Consider the following 27,042-nt stretch of genomic DNA (forward strand, 5'->3'; position numbering starts at 1 on the left):
AGAACGACAAGAAAGGGCACGCATTGAAACATCTACATCACCCTCGCTCTAAGAATTTTCGATAGCCTTATCTCGTACGGCTTCATTTGTATATAAGGACCAGTAACAAAAGCGGCGCCCGCGCAACAACTTTTCAAACTATTTACTACCTAGGGGGGCGCCCGGGCTAAACATGGCGATTTAGACTTAACATCTGGGGATCATAATGCGAAAATCAATATCTTACATCGCCAGCATGCTTCCATGATCATTTTTCCTTCACCAAGAGAATTTCTCCTTGACCAATTCCTCGGACATGGTCCACAGCCTTTCAGCTCCTTCGCTTGACAGCGTAGACGGAAGTGGAAGGTTGGAGATCTGACAGTCGAGCAGGAATGCCCCGTAGTTCTCCTTTCCATCCTTTTCTTCGGGTAACCCTAGCTTGGGGTCTAAAGCGCTGACGAGGCTTGTCGCTGAACCCTGGCCGAGTGTCTTGGCTGTGAAGACGCGCTTCTCCATCATGCCCTTTATTGCTTCCATCACGTATTCCGGTGCATCCCTGGAGAGTTCAGTGTCGATGATGCCTGGGTCTAAACGATAGGTGTCAATGGTTTTCTTTTCCAGGGGGCGGGGTTAGTGGGGTAAAATAGGGGTCAAGAAAACGTTTGATGCTACGTACGCGGTGCCACACTCAAGATTCCGTATTTTTCGTAGAGTCTCTTGCTTAGCGCGATGCTGAACAGCAGCAGAGCCACCTTGCTCTGGTTGTAGCCTTCGAGGGGTAGGTACGACTTCTCCTCTGGGTTGGTCTCTCCCCAAGCTCGGTGTGTCGTGTAATTGGGCTGTTCGGCCTCGGGCAGATCTTTATTTATCTTCAGTTGGTTGAGATCCGACCACCGCATTTGAGCCATAGTAGGGCTCAGGGAAACTACGTTTACGATACGCGTAGCTCCTTTCGGGTTGTTCTGAGCGGCCTTGATGAGTTTCGGCATGATCAGGCAAGAAAATAAGAAGTGCCCGATGTAGTTGGTGGCAAATTGCATCTCGAGTCCATCTTCGTTGATGATTCGCTCGGGTAAATTCATCACGGCGGCGCTGTTGACAACGATGTCGACGGTAGGTACGTCTGACCAAGAGAGAAGCTCGGCTGCTGCAGCCCGGACAGTTCTCTGTGTAGAGAGATCGAGTTTAATGGAGCGGTAGTCAACATCGGGAAATTCTGACTTAAGCGCGCTGATAGCCTCTTCAATCTTGGCGGGATTGCGGCCGGCAAGGATAAGATGGGCCGGGGACTGAGAGGCAAATGCTTGCGCAGTCGTAAATCCGATACCCTTTAGACATGTTAGTTTAATATGGCTTCCCCTGATAATCTTTCTAACTTACTTTCAGATTTACGCCTGTAACGATTATGGTCTTCCCATGCACCCTTTCGGCAAAGGCCTTGGCGACTTCCAAAGCGTCGGTGCTCTGATCGAAGTTATGTGTTGTGGCCGTCATTTTGATGTTGGATGTATCTAGACTTCTTATTCAATATAAAGGGGTAGTTTTCTTAGGTGAATATCAACGATTTCGAGGAAGCACGATGAGGACTGACTTGGAACTGGGAATGATACCAGCATAGATCGAAATATATTCCTGTATATATACACACTTTTTCTTAATTCCGATATCGAAGATACCGAAGATGCCAAATGTCTCCTCCCAACATGTTGCCGTGATACACGAACATGTATTACACTAGCTTATACTGCATACGTAATCGTGTGGAATCTGGCACGCAGCTGGCAGGTCGCTGCAATACCACGCAAAGGCATCCATGGATGCCAATTGAACAGTGTCGGCATTGCGGCTATGCGGTAGACCAGCTGGCGTCTAGCTTGACAGAACCTTGCTGCCGTGACTGTAGATCTCGTAATCGTAATTCATGATACCGCATTTGATATTATGTTGGAGGACGTTGATGGGATTATCGGAAATAATCTATATTCCCGGGAAGACCCCTAAAACCGAGTCATTTCTAGGTATGTCGGACAATTTAATGTCAATAATTCCGAGGCTTGTGACGGGACACCCACACGTGCCGTTCCGCGGACGCCGGACAAGGTCTCCATTCGCGATAATATTATCATGATAAGTGTCGCAGGTGTCCCTATATAGCCTCGATAACCTCCACATTGAAGACATCCCTACAATTACTTACTTTCGCGAAAGAAAAAAAAGAATTAGGGTCGAGCAAAATTGTATGCAATTTTCCAACTTCTATTGCCAACCCCACATCTCCTAATACTACTTATGCTTATTCGAGGGTTTACTGACAGCTTTCATGAAGTGTTGTTAAGTTTTAAGTAGCAGGTGAGTGAAGGTACATATATAAAATATGGCCAAACCCAAAATATTCAATCACCCACTCGAACTACTCAATAATTATTATTACCTACATAAACCTTTTTTATTTTCTAGTCTTGTTCTTACGACAACTGGATCTTAAGATACGATCGAAAGCCGGACTTCCTCCCGGAATTCCCCGCATGAAGAAAGCACGATCGGGTGGGTCTCGACTGCACGGACCTCTTCGACTCTGATGATAGTTACACGATACATGCCTTGTTTTCATCTATCTCATCTATTTCATGATCGAAAAATCATACGCCAAGACGTTTTTATATCGATCTCCCGTCAGGTGCATAACTCTATTCACTCTATTCACTCTAGTTACCTGGGGTAAATGAAGCTTCCCGGTTCCGCGATTGGTCAATTCGTTGTTTCCGCGTGGAATGGTTCGATCTCTTAGATCTAGATAGTGAAACGACATCTTGAATCTGTCTTCCCGAGGATAGTCCCACATCTTTCCAGAACCATATGAACTCGAGCTGTCAAGTATCTACCTAGTAGATAGGAACTAGGTAAGTATACCAATTGATCCTGTGGTCTTGGCTTTGTTATGACCTCAATGAGTCTTTCCGAATTCCCGACTTTGATCAGTGGCAACGAAGCAGTTTAGAATTCCGGGATATATGTATCAGTCATCGGATCAACTCGTGAAGTGAAGAAAATTGTCCACCGGGTTCAAAAGTTTGGCATATGCGTCAGCCATTTGGCCATTTAAAAGTGGGATTGTGAAATTCTCGGGGAATCCCTCGACTGTGGGGAACGATCTGGAAGTCTGCAGTGTAAAGTTCAATTAAATATCGTATTATTATTCGCACTGGTCTTCCGCGCCGCCATCGACGACCGGGCGATCCCGAATCGTACGATGCTCAACACATACACCCGAAAACAACATGCCATTTGAGCTCGTTTTTTCAATTATGCTCTTAGAAAGCATCTGAGTGCATTGCGAAATGACTCTGAAACCTTTTACGTTTATCCGATGAGACGAGAATGGCTCGGTGGTTTATAGTAACATAATTTGATCACTAATTTCCCTCAGATGATTCTTTGTGATGTATCTGGGTATATATTCCATCCCTCAACCACCAGTTCATGCATCCTATCTCCTATCAACCAGATTACTGCAACAGTACAACAATAAGCACAAGCCTCCAACGATACTATTGAACAACTACCAACTACAAACAATCATCAATTATACCAAAGACAATTCTTATTCAATCATAATGGCACAAACAACCTCTCACGTCCGTGCTTCCAAAACCCAACCTATCACCATCCCAGCGCCAAGCAAGAAGACCAGCTCAAGTGGAGCTCTACCAGAACTACCCCTATTCTCGTTACTAGAGCCCGGCAGTCCAGCCCTCAGCGACTGCGAGTCCGCATTGGACGAAGACGATACCGCGTACGACATGTACCACCTACCTGCACACCACCGAAGGAACGCCCTGAGCTTCGAAGACGGCTTCGAATTCCCCATGTTCCTCCGCAGAAGAATGTCGGCGCCCCATCTGAAGTGAACGGGATTTCCGCTTTCAGCTGGTCCTGAAATGCGGCGGGGAAGAGATCGCATATGCACACACACTTACCGGACCTCACCTTCACCTCGTCCAGCCCGCCACATCTATATAGGCGGATTACCGACGTCTTAGCTAGCGGCGCTCGCTGGGAACGGGAATATGGTCCGGCCGACCGACGAGACGGCATCGTCTCAACAAGACATCCTCAAACCCCCGCATTGGAAGCAATTGAAGAAAAAAATAGGGATGGAATTATTGATTATCACGGGTGTTCGGATTGGGAAAAACAACTCCTTCGGTTTCTGGCGTTTGGAATGGGATGGGATGGGCTATCTGGTTGCCAGCAAAGCATGCTCTGGCGTTCTAACATGGATGGTGCTACTTACAGCTGGACAACAGCTTCGCGCTGTCGCGGCGGGTGTATTCTACAAAAATTGTTTGAATATTCCTAGTTAACCCACCTGGGGTTCGGTGTATGAATAACTAAGCGGACTTCGCTAAGTATAGGTGCCTGTTTAGGTACGTTGACTACCTAATATCATAAGATATTCTTCTATGACAATTGATCTCTTGCTCGTGATGTGAAGATGGAAATGTGCTGAAGGGATCATGATTTATTTCATACCGCATACTAATGCGCATCACTGATGCATGCGACATCAAGTATGTCTTCAGAGTCTAGGTAAGGAAGGTATATCTATAGAATTCCCTGATATAATTGAGTATAATGACAAGAATAGCAAATATCTAAACCTGGCTGGTCGAAGTCAACCCATTTCACGGTCTACTGAAAATTGGTGCATTGTTAAAGGGAAGTTGCTTTGGAACATAGGTCCTGCTTCGGGGAATAAGTCAACTAAAACTTAGGAATTTATAGTGGGTTTTTAGCATCCTGTCCAGGTGGTGTTTGCAGTTAGTGCTAGCAGACTTCCAAAGTTATTCCCACCATGAATTCGTTAACCAATTAAATTCGTTAAATGACGTATACCTATTAATATCTCACAAGAACTTTTAAGGTGCTTATTTTGACTCGCTTCTGGGTATTTATAGCATATGGATTCTTAAAAAAGGTGATATATATAGGAGGTTTTAGTAATGAGGCGCGCTAATAGATCATTAATAGGGCTGAATTATAGCGCGTTAAATCGCAAAACCCCCTGTAGTTATTATAGTGGGTACTTTATTATTGTGCTACTAATTGGGTACTAGGTAGTCAACGAGGATATTGACGACATTGACAGGTGGACAACGGTGTAAATAACGTCAAATATATACATCCAAGCAGATAGAGAAGGAACGGCAATATGCTACCATGGAGATAGTACTCCACTACCAGTCACTAAGGTACCTAATTATCAGTCCATATTTCCCCCCCATCGTGTCTTAGTGGCGACCAAGGAGTGCCAGTTATAGCAGTACATGTTTGTAACATGTTAGATCTATAAAACCATTGGCTGTAATCATTTTAAATGACTGACTATTCATTTGATATATATAGGCCATTATATTATAAGAAAGTTCCAGGTAGAAAAGCAGAAGATGTCCCTAACCCATAATGATAGAATCTTAGAAAGCACCTAGGTAACTTTTTTTTTAAAGACGAAGGTAGAACAGTGTGTAGAAATGAGTTTTGATTTACCTATGTAAGTAGGCATTGGTGGGCTCTATATTATCATGAGATTCAATAAAAAGAGTATTAATAGCAAAAGGTACATGTTTTACACCTGTTATAAATGTTTTATGTGTTGACATCTTCAGCTAGGTACCTAGGTATAAGTAAAAAATATACATTTTCAATTCGAATAGAATGTATTTCTGTCTCCAACAAATACCTAGTTACTTAGGGAGTGTAAATGCCCTGATAGCTGCGACTTGTGTGCGTTGCCATGGTCGAAGTTGCCCGTGAGACGAGTCGTCAACCCACCATTCTCGTCACCTACCATTCTACTTCCACAGATACTTGCGCGTTCCCAGCAAACAAACTTTATTGACGAGGCCTCATCTGATTCAACTTTTCTATTTAATCCCACCTCTACCACAACATTTCTTTCTTTCTTTCCCATATTTTTTTTTCTTCACGAACTTCACAATCGCGTCTCCTCACCCTACCACGAAAAATCAGATCGCGAACTCAACTCATTAACAAATCGACTCAATCTTAAAAGGTATATTCTAGTTATACTATATTTGATATATATATTCAATATTACTACCGAATGCCTTTTTCGCTCAACGAAATTTCATTTATTGCTACATGTTAGCTAACATCACCTACCTAGCACAGGTCTTCCCAAGCAATTGTATCGATCAACGTTCTTAACAATGGCACCTAAGAATTTGGCTGGAGACGACCAGAAACGTCAAGTGAGTCCAATAATTCATATTTTTTTCTCTATTCCTAGATTATCCATTTTATATCCCTTTCGTCGAAATATTCCACGCGTCTCACGCAGCATCATCCACGTGAAAACAATACCACGATTTTATCATTTTCCTCCCAGGCTCTTTTTCTACTTGATCATCACTTGGGGATTCTATGACTGCTTGTTGCAAAAAAAAAAATCTGCTACGATCCTGCCGATAAAGACGAACAATGTCTGGCCTTTCGAAATTCACCTCTCCTGTCTATCAGGATTTACTTTTGCTAATATATAATTTAGGATCTTGCGACCGTAGGATCCTACAGTCCCCCGACTGCAAATAACTCTTTGACTTTCGAGATGGCGTCATCTGCCGAAGAGGGCCTCTCTTCTATGGAGAACTCGGACCGAAACAAGGACATCGCGACTACCTTCCAGGCATCCCGAGAAGCAAGTCAGCTGATCCGTGACCTGACTCCCGCCTTGCTCACCTTGGGTGATCGCATCGACAACCTCAATGAGAAGTACCAAAAGGTACACGATCAGGTGGAGAGTGGCACCGACAAGCCGAAGGAGATGGCTAAGGAATCCGACGAGCTTGAGGATTCTCCCCTCGCGCAATCTGAGCACAAGAAGGCTATCATTCTCCGTCGTCTTGTTCTCGCGGGACTTATCGTGTTTGGTCTCTTCGATTTCTCCTTCTGCGAAGGTGGAATGTCAGCTGAAGAATGCGAGATGGAGCTTCAAGTATTTCTCATCTATACGGTGTTTATCGTCGGTCCCGGCCTCATAATTCATTCCATGGGCCTATTGCCGCAGTGATCTAGAACACATGAGGCTCTCATCACTAGAAACGGATTGGGGATAGGGATGCGGTTTATGAGGTTTGACAAAGACGTTTAGGGAGGCGGTCTATAGTACAGCACTTTACGCTATCTGTCGGGTCTGCTCAGGGCTGGCTCGTCATGCGTAATGCCCTGACCCGGGACCTACTTGCTTTTCTTTAACCGCAGATGAATGAAAAAGGCTTGCTATAATTAAAGTGTCTTGAAAATAACTTTCTTGTGACAGTTAAAATTAGCATAAACGGCTCGTCTAATGGGTCGGAGACTACGTCAGGAATACCAGAAAAGGAATGTGGGTCTCCTAATTGAATTAGTTGATTGGATGGAGTGAAATGTTAATGATTCTGTTACTTGTCTAAGCAATTAATGGGAAGTAGTTTCCTTTGAACCAATGCTCGCAAGTCAAATCAATTAACCCTTTTTGAGTCGATAAGGAGAATCAAGCAAAGTCTATAGGCGTGAAGACCTTCCTCTATAAAGAGAAAATGATTCATGAAAGTCTTGAAAGTGACCTTTTCTACCTAGGGACATAACATTTAATTACGCAGTCGTGCGTATCATATCAAAAATGAGCACTCAGGTCGGTAATAGGTATTAAATATTGATTATTTCTACCTATTCTACTGGTAAATAACAGATAGCTACTTGATTTTTACCTCTGATTCGTATCGCGTAGATTTTGGCCCATCTCGAGAGTCTGACAACCTTCCCTTGCGTTACACAGCTAACACCCACTACCCACTGAAATGTATAGGTAAGTTGTCTGTATGATCAGAATAGGAGATATTTTGGCATGTTGTCCAATGTTGTCCTCATTCGTATCACAACTCTAATGTGTTAGGGATTATCCAATGTGTGTCCCCTTCCTTTTAAGCGTTCATCATTGGGGTCCAATGAGTTTCCTTGGCAGCGTGGTACTCGGTATCTTCCGAGCTCCACTATAGGCCTCATTGTGCTGCTGCTATGAATTGTCGCTTCACGTGGCGACGACGTTGGAAAATCTTGCACGCTCTTTGCTGAATCTTAGATATGAAATCTCTTGACGAATAAGGTCAATTCAATGAACATATTTCATACGCTGGTGGTCTAGAACACTAGAGATCGGCATTAATGAAGTGTTAATGCAAGCTCCATCATCCACCTTGCTTTGTGCGGGCAAACCACGAAGCAGCCACAAAGCATGCGCTCAATAACATTATGCAACCCGCCCATATTTGCATATACATGAATCGTCCATCTGCAGCATCTACCAACGCCCCAGCGATCGGCGGGCCAGATAAGCATCCGATGGATCCAATGGTCATAATCATGCCGCTGCGAACACCAACCTTGCTCAGATCCTTGGTCAAGGACGGCAGGCCCGCCATTGATATGGCCTGAACACCGCCGTTGACTAGACCGGATAGAACTGCGAATACGTACAGCGAGCTTTGGTCCCGGATACCAATCCAGCCAAAGTACAAAACGCTCGAACCGACGCAGAGCGGCACTAATGTCCGGAACGGCCCGAAATAGGCGTCGGAAACAAGTGCTGGAATGATTCGGCCTGGGACACCGACGGCGTTGGCGATGAAGAGCGTATTCAGAGAAGTCTCTGCATCCATGCCTATCACTATTCTGCCATATGTGTTTATCTGAAAATGTTAGCCAGAGCGCTTAGTAGGTGGTCGCGGCTAGTGGCGGACCAAAGGGTAAACGGAACTCACATAATTGTACGTTAAATAGACACCCATCAGAAGACAAAACGCGCCTGCTGTGTAAAAAGTATAGGGCAGTTCTCTGAATGCGGCCCATTCGACAAGCGGGCCCCTAGACCGAGGTGACAACCTCGTCCTAGCAAAGAGAAGCATCACGGTGGCGTTGAACATCACGACGAACCCCATGACTCGCATCGTCCATGGGAATCCAACTTTGCCTGGCAGCTGCTGAGCAATGATTGGAAAAATGGTGCCACCCGTCGCAGCACCACTTGTGGTTATGCCAATTGCTAGGGCACGCTTTCGGCGAAAATAAGTGGCTACATTCGCGATAATTGGACAGTACAAGATGCCGGCTCCGAGCCCTCCGCAGAACCCTTGCGCCAAGAGGAGTTGCCAGTATTCTGTGGCTAAGGATGCCATGAAGATGGCCAAGAGCTGGAGCACAGAGCCGATCGCAATTAGCGACCGGAAGTAACCCGCGTCGAATAGGCGGCCCGAGAACATGCCAATTAAGGCTAACAGGAACACCTGCACACTCCCGGTCCAAGATACGGCTGATAGAGGTAGCTGTAGTTCCTCCGTGTAGTAGTCCTGGAAGATGCCATAGCTGTTGAACCAACCAAAGGTGTTGAATAGGGCAAGACTTGTGACTGTTAGCTTAGTCATTTAATGATGGCGCCAGGTGAGGTAGGTTAAAGTGGATATATTGACCTACTGTCCAACAAAAACTTGAAGCCATCCAAGGCCACCATCCGGAGGTGGATCGATCGGCGCCGTCTCGTTATCACACTGAGGCGACTCCGCGACCCGTACCGAACCCTCTTTATCCGAATTCATGGCTTCTCTCAATTCGCCCAAATCGTACGAAATGGAAGAGTTCTGTAGTAGAAAGAATGAGAAGAAGAAAAATGTCTTGGAAATTGTGCGAGCCGGCGCGAGTCGGCACTTCTATAGGGGTCGGTCTTTTTCGTCACGGATTCGCCGAGGAATGCAGAACAAACCCTTCAACCACTTCCGTGGCTTTCGTTGGTTGGATAGAGAAGGTGCCTATCTTCGTATGCGCCCTGCAATCCGACAACTGTTTTCTATAGTAATGTTGGCGTAGCATTCAACGTCGGCTAAATGCTTAGAAGGGGTCTCTCTCGTCTCTCAGTAGGATGGAGATCCTACGAAGGCAGGCTCTGGATTTGTCAATACTTACAACATTTACAGTTGCAGCAACATGAATATTTGACTTGTCCACGTAGACAGCCATTGAAACCAACACAAAAAAGGAGAGGGAAAAGAAGAGAAGGAGGCGAAATCCTGTATGATAAGATTTTGGGTTCAATACTAAATACGTAAGTGTTTCTAATACTACCTAGCCAACATGTTTCTCCTAGTCAAGTCCTTGTCGGTCTCAGGCACCCTCCTACCCGGCTCGGTAAGCTGCATGAAAGGGAAGGGACTTCAGGTAGGTACTAGGTATGTACCTAGGGAATCCTTCCGGTTGGAATCAGCCAGGGTTCGTAATTGGTGACGGTAGGGCGAATGAAAAGACAAGGATAATTGCCTTACTACAAACATACAAAGAACCCTCGGCGACAAGCGTCCCGACTCCATCGGATTGGTCAATCTTACGCAGCTACAGCGTATGCAGGTGTCGCAAAGGTCGGTGGAGTTCCGAATACTATATTCTCCTATGCAATGCTGCTGCCCGTTCTTCTCGTCGAATAAAAATGAAAATAATTATGCCAGGCTGGCCAGGTAGGCTTCAATCATACATAAGCCTTTACTTGTTCCTCGTTCCAGTCCCAGAATTTCTGCGCAATACCGGTGCCGCCCTCCGACTGGGGTTTTGATCCTTGGAGAATATCCTTGCGAATATCGGCAAACCGTCCCCATGGAACGACTAATAACGGACCATGTCAGCACTCAATACCTAAAGTACCCGCGATGAGACAAAGAAAAACTTACTCCAATCGCCTGATCTGTCGAGCGTCACCTCGTTCGAGAGGCCGGCGAACAATTCTGTGTATGCTCCATTGATAACGGGATACACGGTCAGTTTCCGATAAAGCATTTCGATCGGATTGCAGTAGCGATCAAGTTCTGAGGCGAGGTTGCCTGGGTTCAAAGACTGCAGATCAGGTTAGAACATTCTGGGCTTACCAGGGGTTCTCTCCCCTTTGTTTTTAAATCTCCACCGACGCCAGCAAGGCTTAGCTCAGGTGTCTACCCAGACCAAAACGTGGTCGATGCGCAACGGGGAAATGGGGTCTAATTTCCAAGCGACTTACAAGGCTGACGATCCCGTCCTCGCGGTGCCTTCGAGCGTACTCGGTCGACTGATACACATTCCCGGCCTTGCTGACGCCGTATCTATACGCGTAGAATATGTCGTGCGTGTTGTCGAGGTTGTCCATATCGATGCCTTCTCCCACGGGACAGAGAAGTTCAGCTGCGCTTGACGATACCCAAATAACGCGAACGCTACCCTTAGGAGATGCCTTTGCCGTCGCGACCAACGTCGGCGTGAGAAGCTTGGTGAAAAGGAAGTGTCCCAGGCAATTGGTACCTAGCTGCAATTCGTATCCCTGAGCCGTCTTGCTCCCCTGAGGAGGCATCATGACCCCGGCATTATTATACAAGACATGCAGCTGTGTCTCTTTTGCTAGGAATGACTCAGCCGATTTCTTGATGGTTGATAGGTCGCTCAAATCCAGGAGTAGAAATTCTAGCCTTCCCGTGGACAAAGGATGTGCTTCCCGGATAGATCGAATCGCATCCCGGCCCTTTTCCTCGTTTCGCGCCGCTACCCAAACGGCCGCATTTTTAGAGAACAAGACCCGGGCAACTTCTTTGCCGATTCCCGTGTTCGCGCCAGTCACGACGTATACCTTCCCAGACAAGTCCGGTATGTCTTTTTCGGTGTAGGTGGGCTTTCCAGGAAAGACTTGGCGGAGTGCCTCGATGTACAACGACATCTTGACGATGTAAGAAGAAGTAATAGTACTGTGTTACACGAGCTGCACAGGTTTGAACTTCCAATTGACCTCGGTGCTCGGTCGGCTCGGTCTTTTCAAATGCCAAGACATTGGATCATGATTCTAGAAGGTAACGCCTCGATTCTACGCCACACGCAGCCGCATCTTTACTCCGCATACGTTCTTACTGATAGTATGCGTCGAGAAGTATTCTTAGGACCCCGAATACTTCTTAAAGTGCGTTTGATAATCCAGAGTGATCCGACTTCCAGCCATCCAATCCCAAGAGACGATGGACTGGATAAAATATCCCAAGAGGACCTGCTCCGCGAAGCGAGCTGACAACTACATAACTATGCTACCCTTGCAAATGTAATATGAAATCATAATACAATGAGAGCCTGGGTATACGTAACCAGGGTCACTGAGGTTGACAGACCTCAAACTAATGAAGAGAGTCAATAGGTACGTAAAATCTATGGGATAAATGAGCATGGGGATATCTAACAGCTTCAAGTTACAGAGATAACAGGTTATGGTGCGCTCAGTATTCGACATGCATCAATTTCATCTTCCCAGAACAGCAATGGGCAAGGGTCTTATATAGGGGTGCCTGTCAGATCTCTGCCAATCGGAGGCCTTGAATCAATTTCGGCGCCGGTATCTTCATTTTTTCAAATCAACACCCGATACGTCGGCGCTGGGGGATTCATGTATTACGAGACCATGGCGGTCTTGCCTTACTTTTATATCTTGAGGTTCCTTTGCTCTTCATTTCAGCTGTTGTCTTTCCGTACACTGGACTCAATTCTTCATCCTCAATATGACCTCCAAAGACGGGACAGGGGAAATCATGCGGCAGATAGACCAGAGCAAAGGCGCGATGGGCGGCATGAAGGACAAAGCCAGCAATCCTGCAAGTCCATCGGGGCTCAAGTTTGCGTTGGTAATGCTGTCCGCGTTTTTGGCAATGTTCCTAGTGTCTCTAGTAAGATAACCTTCCACTAGAATTCGAACTATACCTACTTGTCAACTGAGGAGGGTTAAAGCTAACAAGCAAACCACAGGATAAACTCATCATCTCGACCGCCATCCCTCAGATCACCGACACGTTCAACTCGAAGGATGATATTGGCTGGTACGGTACGGCGTATCTGCTAACCAACTGTTCGTTCCAGCTAGTGTTCGGAAAGCTGTATAAGTTTCTCCCTGTCAAGACTACTTTCTTGGCGTCGTTGCTACTCTTCGAAGTTGGCTCTGCCCTCTGTGGTGCAGCTCCAAATTCCATTGCATTCATATTTGGTAGAGTCATCGCAGGTCTGGGAGCTGGAGGCGTTCTTCCTGGTGTTGTAGGCTCTTCCCCTTCCCCGAGATAAACGTCGCAGTTTTTCAACGTATCAATCAGCTAACAATAATTAACTCCAGATGGTCATCATTGTTTATACTGTCCCGTTGCAAAAGCGGCCTAAATATCAGGGTGTATTTGGTGCCGTGTTCGGTGTCGCTTCACTTCTTGGGCCTACTGTTGGAGGCGCCTTCACCACGAACGTCACATGGAGATGGTGCTTTTATATCAACCGTAAGCGCATTCTGAGATGTCCCGTGATGTATTATGACTGATATATGACTGACACTCCCATACTAGTCCCCATCGGAGGTGCGGTCATGGTTCTAGTATTTCTTCTGCTCCACGTACCCGATCAACCAGGGACCAAGATCTCTCCAAAAGAGAAGCTGTACCAGGCCAATTTGCTAGGGTTCATTTGCCTAGTTCCAGGAATTATCTGTCTCTGTCTTGTGTTACAATGGGGTGGTACCACGTACTCGGTGAGTTTCCCATTAGGCCTCTCCTCGTACACGTCGATCCCGAACACATATGGCTAACTTGGGTATCCAGTGGAACAATGGTCGGATTATCGCCTTATTTGTCGTCTCTTTCCTACTTCTGATCGCCTTTATTTTGGTCCAAATATTGTTACCCGAGCAAGCCATTCTACCACCGCGCCTCTTTCTTCAACGTAGCATCGCATCGGGCGTTTGGGCAAGCATGTGTATCGGTGCACATCAGACAATCATTCGTAGGTGCCTTATATATATCAAGTAGACACCATTTGCTAACTGCAAAAACCAAATGACAGTGTACTATCTTCCCATCTGGTTCCAGGCCATTCAGGGCCAATCGGCCGTCAAAAGCGGCATAGACCTTCTTCCCATGGTGTTGCTCACTGCCGCGACATCAATTCTAAACGGTCAATTGGTCTCATATATCGGCTACTACACACCGTCTTTGATATTCGGGGTCTGCTTCTCTGCAATTGGGGCCGGCTTGTTCACTACCCTCGGGGTCTATGCCTCGGAGGGGGAATGGATCGGTTACCAGATCTTATATGGTGTTGGTCTAGGTCTAGCCTCTCAGGCCCCGAACATGGCTGCTCAGACCGTGCTACCGAAACAAGACGTGGCCATTGGTGCATCGCTGATGTTTTTCGGGTAAGCTACCCCCTAAATCCATCTCCAAAGACTAACCAAGACATCTGTCCATTTTCTAATTCCTATATCTTTCTATATATAGGCAGACCTTATTTGGCGCAGTTTTCGTCTCCGTCGGACAGAATGTGCTCAACGCTCAGCTGACCAACCGCCTCTCCGACATTCCGGGCATCAGCTCCGAGCTTATTCAAAGCGTGGGGGCTACTGACTTCCTCGATAGCATCAGCACGCAGTACCGCGCAGCAGCGCTACAAAGTTATAATGATTCGCTACGCGTGGTATTCGTAGTTGCTCTCTGCATGGCCTGTCTCGCGATCCTGGGCGCTGTTACTATGGAGTGGCTCACAGTCAAGAGGAAGGTCCCACCCAAGAACCTTACCGGTGACCATGCCGCCGAGAGAGGCCACGGCCCGGGTAGTACCAGCGAGAAGGGAGCATCAGGGGCTAGCAAATTGGTTGTCAATGCAGCTGGAAATGAGGCATATAAGGAAAAGGACGCCTCTGCAACGAATCCTATGACGAACGAGAGAAAAACTGCTCTTCCGTAAGGCTTTATGTTTCTAACTACCTACAATGTAGGTAGGTTCCCTGTATAAGTGCACATATCCCTTACTGCGTACTCTCCTTAGACATTATACCCTTAGTTTCTTTCTACGCCCACCTATTGAATATTAAAGTATTAATTGAAACCAACTGCCTTGCATCAAATTAGATCCAATCAGAGTTTGCGAAACGTCACACATGAACCATTACATTTATATGGTCAGCTTAACTCTTGGGTCCCGCACTATATCAATGAGAATGAACCACCGGTGAACTTCAATCGGACCAATAGCCGAAGCACTATTTAAAATACGTCGCGAAGTCCGGAACTCACAGTGCCTATGAAGATATCCACAACTATGAACTACACTGAGAAGTTCCATGAAGCGGTTAGCATCGGTTCATATCCGAGTAAACGAATATCGGCTAAAATCTGCAAGTCTTCTGCTGAAGAGGCTGAGATGTTGATGAAAATGCTAATGCTTTTTAGTCTGAGATGTGCTCCGTCTAACTAGGTGCGCATTTGTTGAAAAATCCCAGTACTGTCGAGTACTAAGAACTTGCTTTATCGATCGGTCTAAGATACTCCCCAAAAAACTTGAGACATGGCGTCTCACCCCCTCATCATATCATCAATGGAAAAGGATCGACCACTCAACGAGTCACTATTCGATTTTCCTGTGGGATTTTGGCTGGTGTAACCCCAAATATCAGGCAGGCTTTCTCATTGCGACGCTAACTGTCGGTCATCTCACATGGCGTATTCCTGAACATATTTGTCCTACACTCTACCTGGGCAAATAACTTGTAATTCTTGCTAAATAGAATTTCTAAGCGATTTTAAAAATGGCATTACACTCTTGGTAGGGAGTTAGTTAATTAATACCGAAGAGGAAGTATTATACGGTGGTTGTCTCAAGCCCCTGAGTTCCGATATCGTGGGTGGGGAACTCCGGTACATTTATGTACGGACTACCAAACTACCAACCAGACCACCCCGTCCCGAAGGATCGTACATGATCGCCTATGATATTTAATGGTGACGTTGGAAATCCAAACGGACTTTTCTGTCTCAGCTACGGACACGTCGGAGCTCCGTTTCGAGGTGGCAATCTACGGGAATACCATAGATAAATAATCACCAAGGTTAAGGTTGAGACAGGTCGAGCCAGCTCTACTACTGGTTCTGAATTGAAACTCGCCTGATTCGCATTCGAAGCCTTACACGATGACTACCGGAAATATCAGCTTCGACGGTATGTCCAAGAATATCACCACTTTTTGCGTATCTGCAGCGCATCCGTACTGATCGCGATTAGACTACCTCGGCCTGCAGAGCTGCTTGGTCGAGTGGGCTGACAGCTACGACAGCAAGGACTGGAGCAGGCTGCGAAAATGCATCGCGCCCACTCTTCGCGTATGTCTAACCAACCAACCAATCTCATAGGGTTGAATAAGCTAACACCACGCACGAAACTAGATCGACTACCGCTCCTTCCTAGATAAAGTATGGGAAGCAATGCCAGCAGAAGAATTCATCACAATGATATCGAGCCCAGCGGTTCTCGGGGACCCGCTGCTGTCGACGCAGCACTTCATCGGCGGCACGAAGTGGGAGAAGATCTCAGACACCGAAGTCGTCGGGACGCATCAGCTACGTGTCCCGCATCAGCGGTACACGGACGCGAGCCGGAAGACCGTCGCTGTGAAGGGACACGCGCATTCGACGAATGTGCATTGGTACCGAAAGGTGGACGGCGTGTGGAAGTTCGCGGGCTTGTACCCGGATATTAGGTTCACCGAGTATGATTTCGATCAGGTGTTTGCGGGCGGCCGTGAGGAGTTTGGCGAGGAGGTTGCGGCGAAGGCGCAGGGCGTTAGTGTTACGGTTGAGAGGGTCGCGGCTGAGGTATGAGTGCCTTCTGGTGGAATTGGGAAAGAGGGGGGGAGGGAGGGATGGCTGGGGAGATATATGTGGTTGTTCTCTAGGGGTTGTACTAGTGTTGGATGAATATTGCGAAGAAACCGGAAGAAACAACTGGGTTTGCGGTTGGCTGTTGGGTCGACGAGGAAATACACATCTGGATATGTAAAATGAACCATCGGTTGGAATATGAAAATTCTATCTATGCGCACCTACATTACATGTGTATGATTATAATCATGCTGGCTTGGATTATTCTTACGTTCCGAATAGTCTTCAACATCTTGCTGCCGTAACTTACTTGATACCGCGTGACATACGGTGTGTTTCTACAACCAATCATTGGATCTCTGTCTCTTTTAGCCAAGGCAAGGAATTGATACATATGACACAAAATACACTGCCCTGATAAATTGAGCTGAAATATGAGACTTGCCTACATCGAGGTGGATGAGACATGAAAGATCGCATCTTGCATTTGGCATCTAGATCTTAAGGCTGAGACCGGTTCATTTAACCCACATACTCGACGCTTCATGTGACTTGGCGCAACTGACGCGCTTTACGATTTCCTGTCAATAATGACATTTGTGTGCTTTGACGTACACGTCACATCTCGTATCGAAACGCTGCCGGTAATGATTGGAGAACAGGAAGTTAAATATAGAAGTCATATTTGAAAATTTTTCGACTTCACCCATGAAATAAGGTGTTAGGTCGCAAGATCAATTTCAATAAATATAAAAAACCCCTTGCATATTTCAAGGCTGAATGTTCTTATTATAGCACCCATGTTAATATCAATATTATGATGGGTTTGCTTGCAGCCCGACGACAAGGTCATGGCTTATCCCTTTGACCGCCAGACATGGGTCAGTTTTTACCCCGCTAAAGCTCATGGGTATCCGACCTACCAGAAGGCGAATCGAAGCAAGGATACCGCCGATTAGCCAATTAAATGACAAGATCTGGCTTCTCCCTAGTCATTTTATGCAACGTTTTGCCCTTTTGAGAACAATACGACCTTAAATCATTCTCTGATAGGCCAGACACCCATGAAATTCAGCGGGGTAAAAACTGACCCATGTCTGGCGGTCAAAGGGATACTTGGTTTATATCCACGTGTTGGGATATTTCAAAATATGGAGTTAAGGGCTTAACGGGGATATTCGAGCAAAGTATCCAAGTACTTTCACGTAGCCGCCATCAATGATTCAAGGATCGACTTTAATTGATCCCGGAGAGTAAGCAAGGTACATCGAGGTTGATTTTTTGTGTAGCTCGAGATATCTCCGATAAGAGGTGATGAGGTTCGGAATCAAGTACCTGATTGGGTGATGAAAAGATACCAGGGCTGGGCTTATGTGGCGCGGACCGCGTAAAGATGTGGAAATTTTTCATTCATGCGGAGAACAAAAAAGGGACTTTTATTTGGTTGAGAATCTGCATGGATCATATCATACCGGTCTTACCAAGACCGCGGTCGCGATTCTGTTTGGGCATTTACATAATCCACAGCGAGCAGCGAACCCGGTGATTACAAGAACCATGTAATGGCATGCATCTGCGTGCCGCAAGCGGACGTATGAGACGTCCAAATAGCCTCGTGACCTAGACTACTGTTGTGCTGCGCGTCCCAAAGCGCCAACGTGCGTGGTGGGACGCCCAAGGCTGGGAGTTTGACAACCCCCACGTGCCGCCGGTGAGACCAACCGGACTCCGGCAGCCGGGGAACCGGTCGGGAGAGCGGTGAAGGCCATGGAGAACCCGATGGTGCTATGAAGAATATTCTATCGTGGATTCGTGATAGGTAACTAGTATTACTATGTAGTAATTAGTATAAAGAATCTTAATTACCTACTAGGTAATTACGTAGTAGTGTCTTGGCCTCTATTGCTTGTTTATGGGTACAAGAATGGCAGACATCATACAAGAAGCTTGAACAAAGCTTGCTGTGCAGCTACATTGCGACCACGGTGAAGATTGTCGCTTGCCAATGTTTTTGCCAATGTCTTGAGTCTTGATGCCGAGAATGCCGAGTCCGTTCCATGCATGAGACGTCCAGTTAGGGTGGCGTTCGATAGGGATGATAGGTATAATACGGAACGGCGTATAGCTGAATACCATACTAGGCATTATAAGCGAGAGAGAAGACGGAGTCAATGGTTGGGATGGTTGGGATAGATGGGGTCTCGCCAGTTTCCGTAAGAGCCGCCAAGAATACTAAAAATGTCACGTTGGACATTGGATACTGGCAGACTGCCAGACAGCAGCTGGCCGTCGAACTGCGCCACGACATTTCTGCTTTTTTGTTACATTTGTTACGCCACTATTACGAGTCATTAAGCTAAAACTCGACAAACTGACAGATGGATGCGTACCTATTTGCCTAGTACTTTAGCACCTCAGCACCTAATATGTAGTACAGTAAATTAAAAGATTGTTCTCGAAATAAGATTTATGGGTGACACGGACGTTGTGGTAAGTGAGGAAATTTTTGACATTTCTGAGGAAATCCAATCACGGTTAAGGTAATGATAGGAAAAAGTTTCAAAATATGATGAAAACATCAAAAAGCATTCGAAGCTTTTGATTGAAGAATCAATTCTTAAGACAAGGGTCTTCAGACGTCGTATCCCACGAGAGATTGAGACACAAGTACCTTCTACGTACTTAGACTAAAAGCGGGCTTGTCCGACTCTGGTTTAGCGTCATGCCGCTTTAGCTTTCTGCCATTTTAGCACCGTCTATCTTTACTTGCCTTGATCAAAAGTCTTCACTTCGACAATCAGATAGGGAAAATCTTGTTTTCTTCATCGTACGTTTAATTGAAGGAACAGAAAAATTTAATATAGTAGGTGTGATCTGCGGAAGAAGATCTATCTACTATATATTTTTCTGACATTTCATCATATCCAATACTACAGTCACATGTCTATCCGGCGACGCACCTGGGGTTTTACATATAGGTATGTATACTATTCAGCATCATCAGCACCCCGCGCGGAACGTTGATGGCACTTTAAGATACCCGATCCGCCAATGTCAATACCTATCATCCGGGAGTGGACGGCAACTCGGCTTAAAGCAGAAGGAAATCTCATATACCCTCTTCCGAGTTTTCGACCATTTTCACCACTTTGACCACCTGGTAGGCACCTAACTCATCAAGCAGGTGTGTATTATTTGTCAACATTTGTTGTGGAATGATGTGGAGTTTCACAACATCGGAGAAGCCAACCCGTGCCGACAACATTCCGGCGGTTCATTTTCATTTTCTCAAAATTTCAGTTTGCCGGACTTCTTCTCTTTTTATGTTAGGGAGGTATGCATGTAACACATTAAGGAACTTCTATATCCGTACGCAAACAAAGAATATCCAACGAAACACTCCCCGCAATCTTGGAGAATGAATGCGATTCATCTGGAACTTCTCCCCGCCTTAACCCGCTCGACGCTAAGTTTTTTCTCTAATCCTTTGTTCGGTTGAGCCTCAATTGTGTTAAGCCATTGGTTCGTGTTGGTAAGCCGGGTTGTGTACTCACCCTCCGCGCCGAGGATAAGTGTGGGATATGGATAGATTTTGAGTGCTAACAAGATAGAAAAGCGGCAAGAGTCGAACCTAGTCCGCGGTACTTGAAAGATACACACCGCCCAAATCCGTCTTCAAGCCTATCATTGAGTAGTAGCAGAGTCAAAAGCAGAAGAGACCCATCCGGGTCGCATGGGTCCCTGCACTTTATTGCCCAAGCCCCCACTAGCTCCACTATAACTGGACTAGCCTCTGCTAACATCCTTGCCAAATCTCATCATCGCTTGTGGGCAGCTAGAGCCTGTTACTCATGATGAATGTTTTTTTATTAGAAAGTACAAAAACTTTAATGCTGCCACTTCTTTCTTCGTCTCCTTATAATTCCAACTTGTACCGCAACTTGCTCGTTTGAGTTGCACCCCCCTCCCCATCTTCGGATTATTCTTTTACCAATATTTATTTTTTTCATCCTCACGTTTTGGCTTTTTTATTTCCTTTCCCCGTCTCTTCTGTGATCCCTTGCTGGGCATCAAGACGGTAAACTGATCTGATCTTACCTGCACATTCTATTTGCTTAATGCTTCATGCCACACGGCGCATCACCCCTCATGAGCGCCTACTACGCGTAAACAAATGTATTAAAGAGATTTCGTTTGAATCTCGCAATTAGCGGCTATCTCGGCTTCTCTTCTCGTCATAGCCCATTGTATAGCTAGTTTGCCAGTTACTTGGCATGCAATCGTCTTCCTGAATGCATCTAGATCAGAATATCCTCCCCAGGTCCGTGTCCATAAGTCGGGGATTCTCGAACTCTTCTTCGCCTCTTGGACTCTCTTCGCTTTCTACTAGGGATCCGGTATTTGCGCCTTCATCCGATCAACGACCTCCTTGAGTCGCGCGACTTTTAGTCCCGTCCCTCTCTCTCTTCCCATTCCACGGGCTCCCGAACCGAGTTTGCCCCACGAGGTTCGGCGATAAACCATGGCTTGGGATCACCTCTCGATCACCAAACCCCACTTGGTGTACATCATCTTGGGGGGTTTCACTTCGCTTTTTATGCTTTGTTCTTCCGTTATTAAGGAGCGCATGTATATTGGTGAAGCGACTGTTGCTACTCTGTGCGGTGTCATCTTTGGTCCCCATGCTGCGAATCTAATCAACCCCGACTCATGGGGGAATGTTGACGAGACCACGCTCGAATTCTCGCGAATCGTCCTGGTTGTTCAGTGCTTTGCCGTCGGAGTAGAATTGCCAAAATATTATATGGAGAAGCATTGGAAGTCCGTCGTGTTCCTGTTGATTCCTGTCATGACCTTTGGTTGGCTGATTACGAGTCTGATCATCTGGTGGTTGTTCCCGATTCTATCATGGCTCGAGAGCTTGGTCGTTGCCGCTTGCGTGACTGCCACGGATCCTGTCCTTGCTTCTTCGGTCGTAGGTAAAGGAAAGTTCGCGAAGCGAGTGCCGAAGCACTTGAGAGATGTGCTCTCTGCCGAGTCCGGCTGCAACGACGGCATGGCCTTCCCCTTTATCTACCTCTCTCTCTATCTACTTCAGGAAAACCTTGACGCTAAACAGACAACATACCACTGGCTTGTCTATACCGTCCTCTACGAGTGCATATTTGGTGCCGTCTACGGCTTCCTGATCGGATATATCGCAAGACACGGCATCAAATTTGCTGAAAAGCACGATTTGATCGATCGCGAGAGCTTTCTAGTCTTTTACTTTACGTTGGCTCTTTTCTGCGCTGGTTCGGGTAGTATTCTAGGTGTGGACGATTTGTTGGTTGGGTTCGCCGCTGGTGTTGGGTTTTCGAACGATGGTTGGTTCAGTGAGAAGACCGAAGAGTCGCACGTATCTAACGTTATCGACTTACTGCTCAACTTGGCTTACTTCGTTTACCTCGGTACCATCATTCCCTGGGAGCAATACAATGATTACAGCATTGGCCTTTCCGCTTGGAGGCTCACTGTGATGGCCATATTCGTCATTTTGTTTCGACGAATCCCGATCATGATGCTACTTAAGCCATTCATTCCTGATATCAAGACCTGGCGTGAAGCTCTGTTCGCTGGACATTTCGGCCCTATTGGTGTAGGTGCGATATTCGTTGCCTTGCTTGCTCGCGCCGAATTAGAGACTGAGCATAGCATCCCGGAAGCCGAACTTCCGGAGGCTGGTACTAAGTTCTATAATGTCATCCTCCTGGTCTGGCCTATTGTCACCTTCATGGTAGTTGCCTCTATATTGGTTCATGGTTCTTCGGTGGCCGTGTTTACTCTGGGCAAGCGCATCAACACACTTCAACTCACCATGTCCTTCACGACCGCCCCAGAAGATGGACACACCTGGATGAATCGACTACCGCGAATCTCATCACTATCACGATCTCAAGCAAGAACTAATTCTGATACTGATTTCGAAGAGATCAAATCACCGGACTTCCCTCCTGGTACTCTAGGGCCTGTTGGGCTACCTGGGCAATTTCTACGTCGCCAGCGTGAAGAAGATAACCCAAGTAGGGCAGGAAGCCGTGCCTCATCTCTATCTGGCCGACGCCGTAGTAGAAAGAAGTGGGATGACGGCATTGGCCCTGGAGGACCTGTTAGTCAGTCCGCTATCTTTCCACAGCGAAAGAGTACGAGTGAGATAACAGAGCCTATGTCACCTTCCGATTCCGTACCGCCTTTGTCACCACGGCAGGAAAGCCCTAGCTCTCCCTCTGACGAAAGCCCCGAGAAGGATAGCGAAAAAGACATTGAGAAAACCTTAGATGCTAGAAAAGAGCAAGAAGCAGAGCTTAAGGCAGTGCATGAGCTAGAGCGCGAGGCAGGTCAAGAGGGGCCACGTAGGCGACAGCGACATGAGGAACTAGAGGTGTATGACGAGGGCGACCACATTGTGATTGAGGATCATGAAGGCCAGGTTCTCGCAGTCCAGGAAACTGGACATAAAAGCAAGGATTTACATGAAGTAAAGGAAAAGGCCAGAGCCGAGGTCCAGAAGCCTGGTTGGACATATGACTCCCTCAAAAAGAGTATCGGAAAATGGCGTGACGAGGAAGCGCAAAAGCGCAAGGAGAAGACAAAGACTGAGCGGAAGCACGAGCCAGCCAGAGCATATCAATTCGGCAATACGGTAAGCATAGTCTCTACTATACCCACCCTTAGAGTAGATTCGCTAACATGTATGTATAGATTATTGTTGAAGATGTCGACGGAGAAGTCGTGCGAAAGTACGATTTACCTAGCGACGGCAAAGACTATGTCGCGACGAGCTTGAAATACATGGGAATGGGTGGCCTCGTTAAGCCATCTGACAAATCTGCAACTCAAGCCGGAGAATCATCTGCCGCGCAAGCTGGCGAGCCCAAGCCTCCAGCTAGGGCAAGAACTGCCGGATGGCCTGGTTTCAATCGTGGAGGTGCTGCTGAACAGAGAAGACGGGACGCTACCTCTCCCACTGGAAGAAGGTCAGAGGATGATCGAGGTATTCGATTCACGATTGGTGGTGCTGGACGGCGCTTGAACAAAGACGACTTCCTCAGCGAAGTACAGAAGTTGGATGCCAGAACTCGCCGCGAGGTGGTAGACCAATCCTCAGCTCCCCCAGCGATCAAGTCGATGGCAACGGAAGAACCCGGGACGAGCGCACCCAACGTCGAACAACCCCCGGTCCACCCCCATATCAGCGTAACTCAGGCTAGCACTAGCTCGCGAGACGGGAGCGAATCACCCACCCGCCCGGAGCCCGCCCGCGGACGTAGCGCAACAGTGGGTTCGGACCAAGTACCATTGGACGCCCCGGAGACGGCAGCGGAGAGACGCCGTAGACTAGCTGCTTTTGCGAGCGTTCGTGAGGATAATGACACGGAGGAGACGCCGGCGGAGAGACGGAGAAGGGAGGCAGCGCTGGGCGTGGATAGCGGCACAGCCGACGACAGCGACAGCGATGACGACGATACCCCTAGAGTACCGCCCGCTAGGCGCGGGATCCGGTTCGCGGACTCCCCGCCGAATAAGGGTTAGGTTGGCACATGCCTTACGTACACATGTTTGTACGAGCGAGAATTAGGATTTGCATTTTTTTCTACTTATTTTATATTTGCCTTTTCCTGCTAGGAATGATAAGAGATATGATACACAGCTATGGTACCTTACGGTTCAGAACGAGAGTGGATGATTGGCAGCGGGAAGTCGGTAGAAGTCGTACGCATGAGGTACTTAGAGAGCAAACGATCTCTTTCCCTAATGTTAAGTAATGTTATGCTAGTGTTAGTATGACCGGCACTATATGCGTAGCGGGTTTCCGGGCGCGACGACATCCACGGGTACATACGAGGATCTGGATATGATATGGATATGGATATACATGCCTATTACCTATATATTTGGGGTATAAGGATAAGATTTAATTTTAGTAGTATATATACTTGTATATGTGTACGTATATTTTTGGTCAGTATTATTACTATTGATTGCTTTGAAGCTGTTATGTGAAGATATTTTGTGATGTTAATACAAATAAATATGTACCTACCTGTTGCTAGGGAAAATGACGTCATAAGCAAAATTAGGAGAAGATGGTCACGATATCGTTTGTCTTGTACATAGTATTTGTAAAAAAAAAAGTTGTGTATTATGTTGACTCTAAATCAGAAAATGGCCTATGCATACTTGAGATCACTGTCCTGGACTTATATAGTACTATTACTATATTGTATATTGTCAGAGTTTGATTTCGTTTGTCTTATAATTATTTTCATGTGCACTTGATTGAACATCATTCACGTAAAAGTACAGTCCCGCCCAAAAAAATTGTTAACGTTCCCAGTACTTTACCGCTCAACTTACACACAAAAACATAGCCTACCAGCTTCCACAATACTTACTCCTCTATCTACTCCACCCCCTCTATTACCACCAAAATAATCGTAACGACCGTTTGCATAAAGCAGAAACTCCCCAACAATCAGACCAATCAAAGCACTCGTCAAAGATAGATCCCAGATGGACTCCAATTCGTATCCACAAGAAGATTTTGAAGAATTGCCTACTCAAGTTCCACCTAACACTCCGGTATTGCAACCAGCTCCCGACGGCGTTCTTCCACAAATCGATCACTTCTCACTACCTAACACGATGGTCCAACTCACAGAGGTCGTCGATGAGCATTTCCAGGAGGGTCAGCCCGGTCCTGAGGAGAATGACGAGGATTTCACAGACACAGGTACGTCACAAGCTTGTCGAAAATATCTAATTTTTTTCACATCCACCTGCATATTTGGGTGGAATAATTGTCGCAAGACCTATCCTATTTACTTACCCCGTATGCATGAAGCTAATAATCAATAACCCATTCAGATTCCGAGATCTCCAATGAATCCGACTACGACCCTCTGAACGAATCGCTTACTGAGCGTCTTTATGCTCTCCGCGACATCATCCCGCCCCACACCCGAACCTCCATATCCAACAAGATCACAGCCACCACAGACGCCATCGGCAGCGTCCTCTCCTTCAGCGGCAAGACCCTCTGGGTCCTCGGCACCTCCGCGCTGATCATCGGCGTACCGTGGGCCCTCGCCTGGGTCGAGGAGCAGCAGGTGATCGAGATGGAGAAGGAGATGAAGATGCGCGAGATGGGCGGCGACGTATGTTCCTCCTCCCTCTCCCCCATTCCCTCCCCTGCTCTACCTCAAACCTAAAACGGGGGAAAAGAAGAATGCGATCATAGCTAACAGATACAATCACAGCTTCTCACAGCAGGCGACAACGCAACGGCCCAACAGGTCAGCGCGGCGCTCGCAAAGGAGGCCCAGCCGGCTCTATAGGGCGGAGCACCACCACCGCCGCCGCCACCACCGGTCTCCCGCGTGTACTTGTTACGGGTTCGGGACCGCAGACTGCTCTACGATTGCCCGCACGCGCAACAGATCCCCGACGGACCCCGCTCGTATTACATGGACCGCGTTCGCGAGGGACGGGTTCGCTTGATGCGGTATTTGGCGGATTTCGATTATGAATAGGTTTTGCGCTTGTGCGCGGGAGGGGTTTCTATGGATGGAGGGGCAGATGGGGATGAGGAGGGGTTGGACGGGAATACTTGCTCTCTACTCTCCTGCGACGGGTTCATTCATGGTTTTAGGAGGGCTTTTCTCTCGTTTTGGAGGGGAGGGGAGGGTGTCAAGTGTATGATAGTTTGGCCTCGCGCGTGTGCGTGGGGGACTCGGTTGCATTGTGTCGGCGCAGTCCCGGCCGTACGGAGTACAATTCCGAACTTATGATTTTTCTGATGCTTTGCTTGGTTTGCTGTTGTTTTGTTTTCTGGAGTCTGGGGTTGGTTCTGGTGTGATTTGACCGAGCTTGTGATCTTGTGTTGGGATGTGCTTGGGGGGTGAAGCTCTGGTTATTTAAGGGATCATTTTGCTAACTTATACGTACAGGCATAATATCATGGCAAGGATTTGCTGATGGTTATATTGATTCATCTAATGTACCTAGTAAGACCACTAGCTATTGTGTTTTCAAGATCCTCCTTTTACCTATCCTATTTCTCAACCTCTCGAGACAGCTATTCGCAACATTGATTCCTTCACGCTAAACCAGCTGCCCTTAGTTTCAAATCCCCCAATTAAGAGGAGTCATTGATAATAGGGTAATTTATTAGCGAACCAAACACATTCTTCTATGGAGATTTCCGATCGCGGCCCAGATTCTCACGAAGGGCGTCTGCCAAGCGCTTTACTATTCGGTACGTCTAGGGCTCGGGTTTTCCGGTCCCCACGCT

General features: G+C 46.9%; 9 protein-coding genes across 9 annotated transcripts; 6 read left to right on the forward strand and 3 right to left on the reverse strand.

Annotated features, from left to right (window-relative positions):
- Nucleotides 1-66: 66 nt before the first annotated feature.
- On the reverse strand, nt 67-1,935 carry GGS22DRAFT_171264 (putative short-chain dehydrogenase). Its single transcript, XM_047962570.1, has 3 exons — nt 1,363-1,935; nt 659-1,310; nt 67-569 (listed from the first exon to the last, which is right to left on the reverse strand). Exons 1-3 carry the CDS (start codon nt 1,474-1,476, stop codon nt 259-261), a joined length of 1,077 nt encoding a protein of 358 aa, XP_047815814.1. The 5' UTR covers nt 1,477-1,935; the 3' UTR covers nt 67-258.
- Nucleotides 1,936-3,149: 1,214 nt separating this feature from the next.
- GGS22DRAFT_171268 (uncharacterized protein) lies at nt 3,150-4,449 on the forward strand. Its single transcript, XM_047962571.1, has one exon. The coding sequence runs from the start codon at nt 3,423-3,425 to the stop codon at nt 3,888-3,890; it is 468 nt and encodes a 155-aa protein (XP_047815815.1). The 5' UTR covers nt 3,150-3,422; the 3' UTR covers nt 3,891-4,449.
- Nucleotides 4,450-6,212: 1,763 nt separating this feature from the next.
- Nucleotides 6,213-7,072, forward strand: GGS22DRAFT_196147 (uncharacterized protein; the record flags this gene model as incomplete). Its single annotated transcript, XM_047965779.1, has 2 exons — nt 6,213-6,254; nt 6,551-7,072. 2 exons carry the CDS (start codon nt 6,213-6,215, stop codon nt 7,070-7,072), a joined length of 564 nt encoding a protein of 187 aa, XP_047815816.1.
- A 1,061-nt stretch (nt 7,073-8,133) lies between these two features.
- Nucleotides 8,134-9,898, reverse strand: GGS22DRAFT_53232 (MFS general substrate transporter). The gene is made up of 3 exons (XM_047967350.1): nt 9,511-9,898; nt 8,802-9,438; nt 8,134-8,729 (listed from the first exon to the last, which is right to left on the reverse strand). Exons 1-3 carry the CDS (start codon nt 9,630-9,632, stop codon nt 8,229-8,231), a joined length of 1,260 nt encoding a protein of 419 aa, XP_047815817.1. The 5' UTR covers nt 9,633-9,898; the 3' UTR covers nt 8,134-8,228.
- Nucleotides 9,899-10,117: 219 nt separating this feature from the next.
- On the reverse strand, nt 10,118-11,792 carry GGS22DRAFT_171271 (short-chain dehydrogenase). The gene is made up of 4 exons (XM_047962572.1): nt 11,075-11,792; nt 10,752-10,914; nt 10,364-10,686; nt 10,118-10,277 (listed from the first exon to the last, which is right to left on the reverse strand). The coding sequence occupies exons 1-3, from the start codon at nt 11,759-11,761 to the stop codon at nt 10,553-10,555; spliced, it is 984 nt and encodes a 327-aa protein (XP_047815818.1). The 5' UTR covers nt 11,762-11,792; the 3' UTR covers nt 10,118-10,277; nt 10,364-10,552.
- A 355-nt stretch (nt 11,793-12,147) lies between these two features.
- GGS22DRAFT_53154 (putative MFS multidrug transporter) lies at nt 12,148-14,903 on the forward strand. Its single transcript, XM_047967349.1, has 8 exons — nt 12,148-12,226; nt 12,279-12,749; nt 12,829-13,110; nt 13,187-13,340; nt 13,407-13,588; nt 13,659-13,839; nt 13,900-14,251; nt 14,334-14,903. The coding sequence occupies exons 2-8, from the start codon at nt 12,585-12,587 to the stop codon at nt 14,797-14,799; spliced, it is 1,782 nt and encodes a 593-aa protein (XP_047815819.1). The 5' UTR covers nt 12,148-12,226; nt 12,279-12,584; the 3' UTR covers nt 14,800-14,903.
- Nucleotides 14,904-15,437: 534 nt separating this feature from the next.
- On the forward strand, nt 15,438-17,124 carry GGS22DRAFT_171286 (scytalone dehydratase). Its single transcript, XM_047962573.1, has 3 exons — nt 15,438-16,050; nt 16,114-16,211; nt 16,275-17,124. Exons 1-3 carry the CDS (start codon nt 16,023-16,025, stop codon nt 16,707-16,709), a joined length of 561 nt encoding a protein of 186 aa, XP_047815820.1. The 5' UTR covers nt 15,438-16,022; the 3' UTR covers nt 16,710-17,124.
- Nucleotides 17,125-20,574: 3,450 nt separating this feature from the next.
- On the forward strand, nt 20,575-24,839 carry GGS22DRAFT_171288 (alkali metal cation/H+ antiporter Nha1 C terminus-domain-containing protein). Its single transcript, XM_047962574.1, has 2 exons — nt 20,575-23,391; nt 23,451-24,839. Exons 1-2 carry the CDS (start codon nt 21,232-21,234, stop codon nt 24,279-24,281), a joined length of 2,991 nt encoding a protein of 996 aa, XP_047815821.1. The 5' UTR covers nt 20,575-21,231; the 3' UTR covers nt 24,282-24,839.
- Nucleotides 24,840-25,313: 474 nt separating this feature from the next.
- On the forward strand, nt 25,314-26,800 carry GGS22DRAFT_171289 (mitochondrial import translocase, subunit Tom22). Its single transcript, XM_047962575.1, has 3 exons — nt 25,314-25,482; nt 25,617-25,906; nt 26,009-26,800. The coding sequence occupies exons 1-3, from the start codon at nt 25,395-25,397 to the stop codon at nt 26,084-26,086; spliced, it is 456 nt and encodes a 151-aa protein (XP_047815822.1). The 5' UTR covers nt 25,314-25,394; the 3' UTR covers nt 26,087-26,800.
- Nucleotides 26,801-27,042: the final 242 nt, after the last annotated feature.

This window comes from Annulohypoxylon maeteangense (assembly GCF_022496945.1).
Source record: "Annulohypoxylon maeteangense strain CBS 123835 unplaced genomic scaffold GGS22scaffold_17, whole genome shotgun sequence".
Lineage (NCBI taxonomy): Eukaryota > Fungi > Ascomycota > Sordariomycetes > Xylariales > Hypoxylaceae > Annulohypoxylon > Annulohypoxylon maeteangense.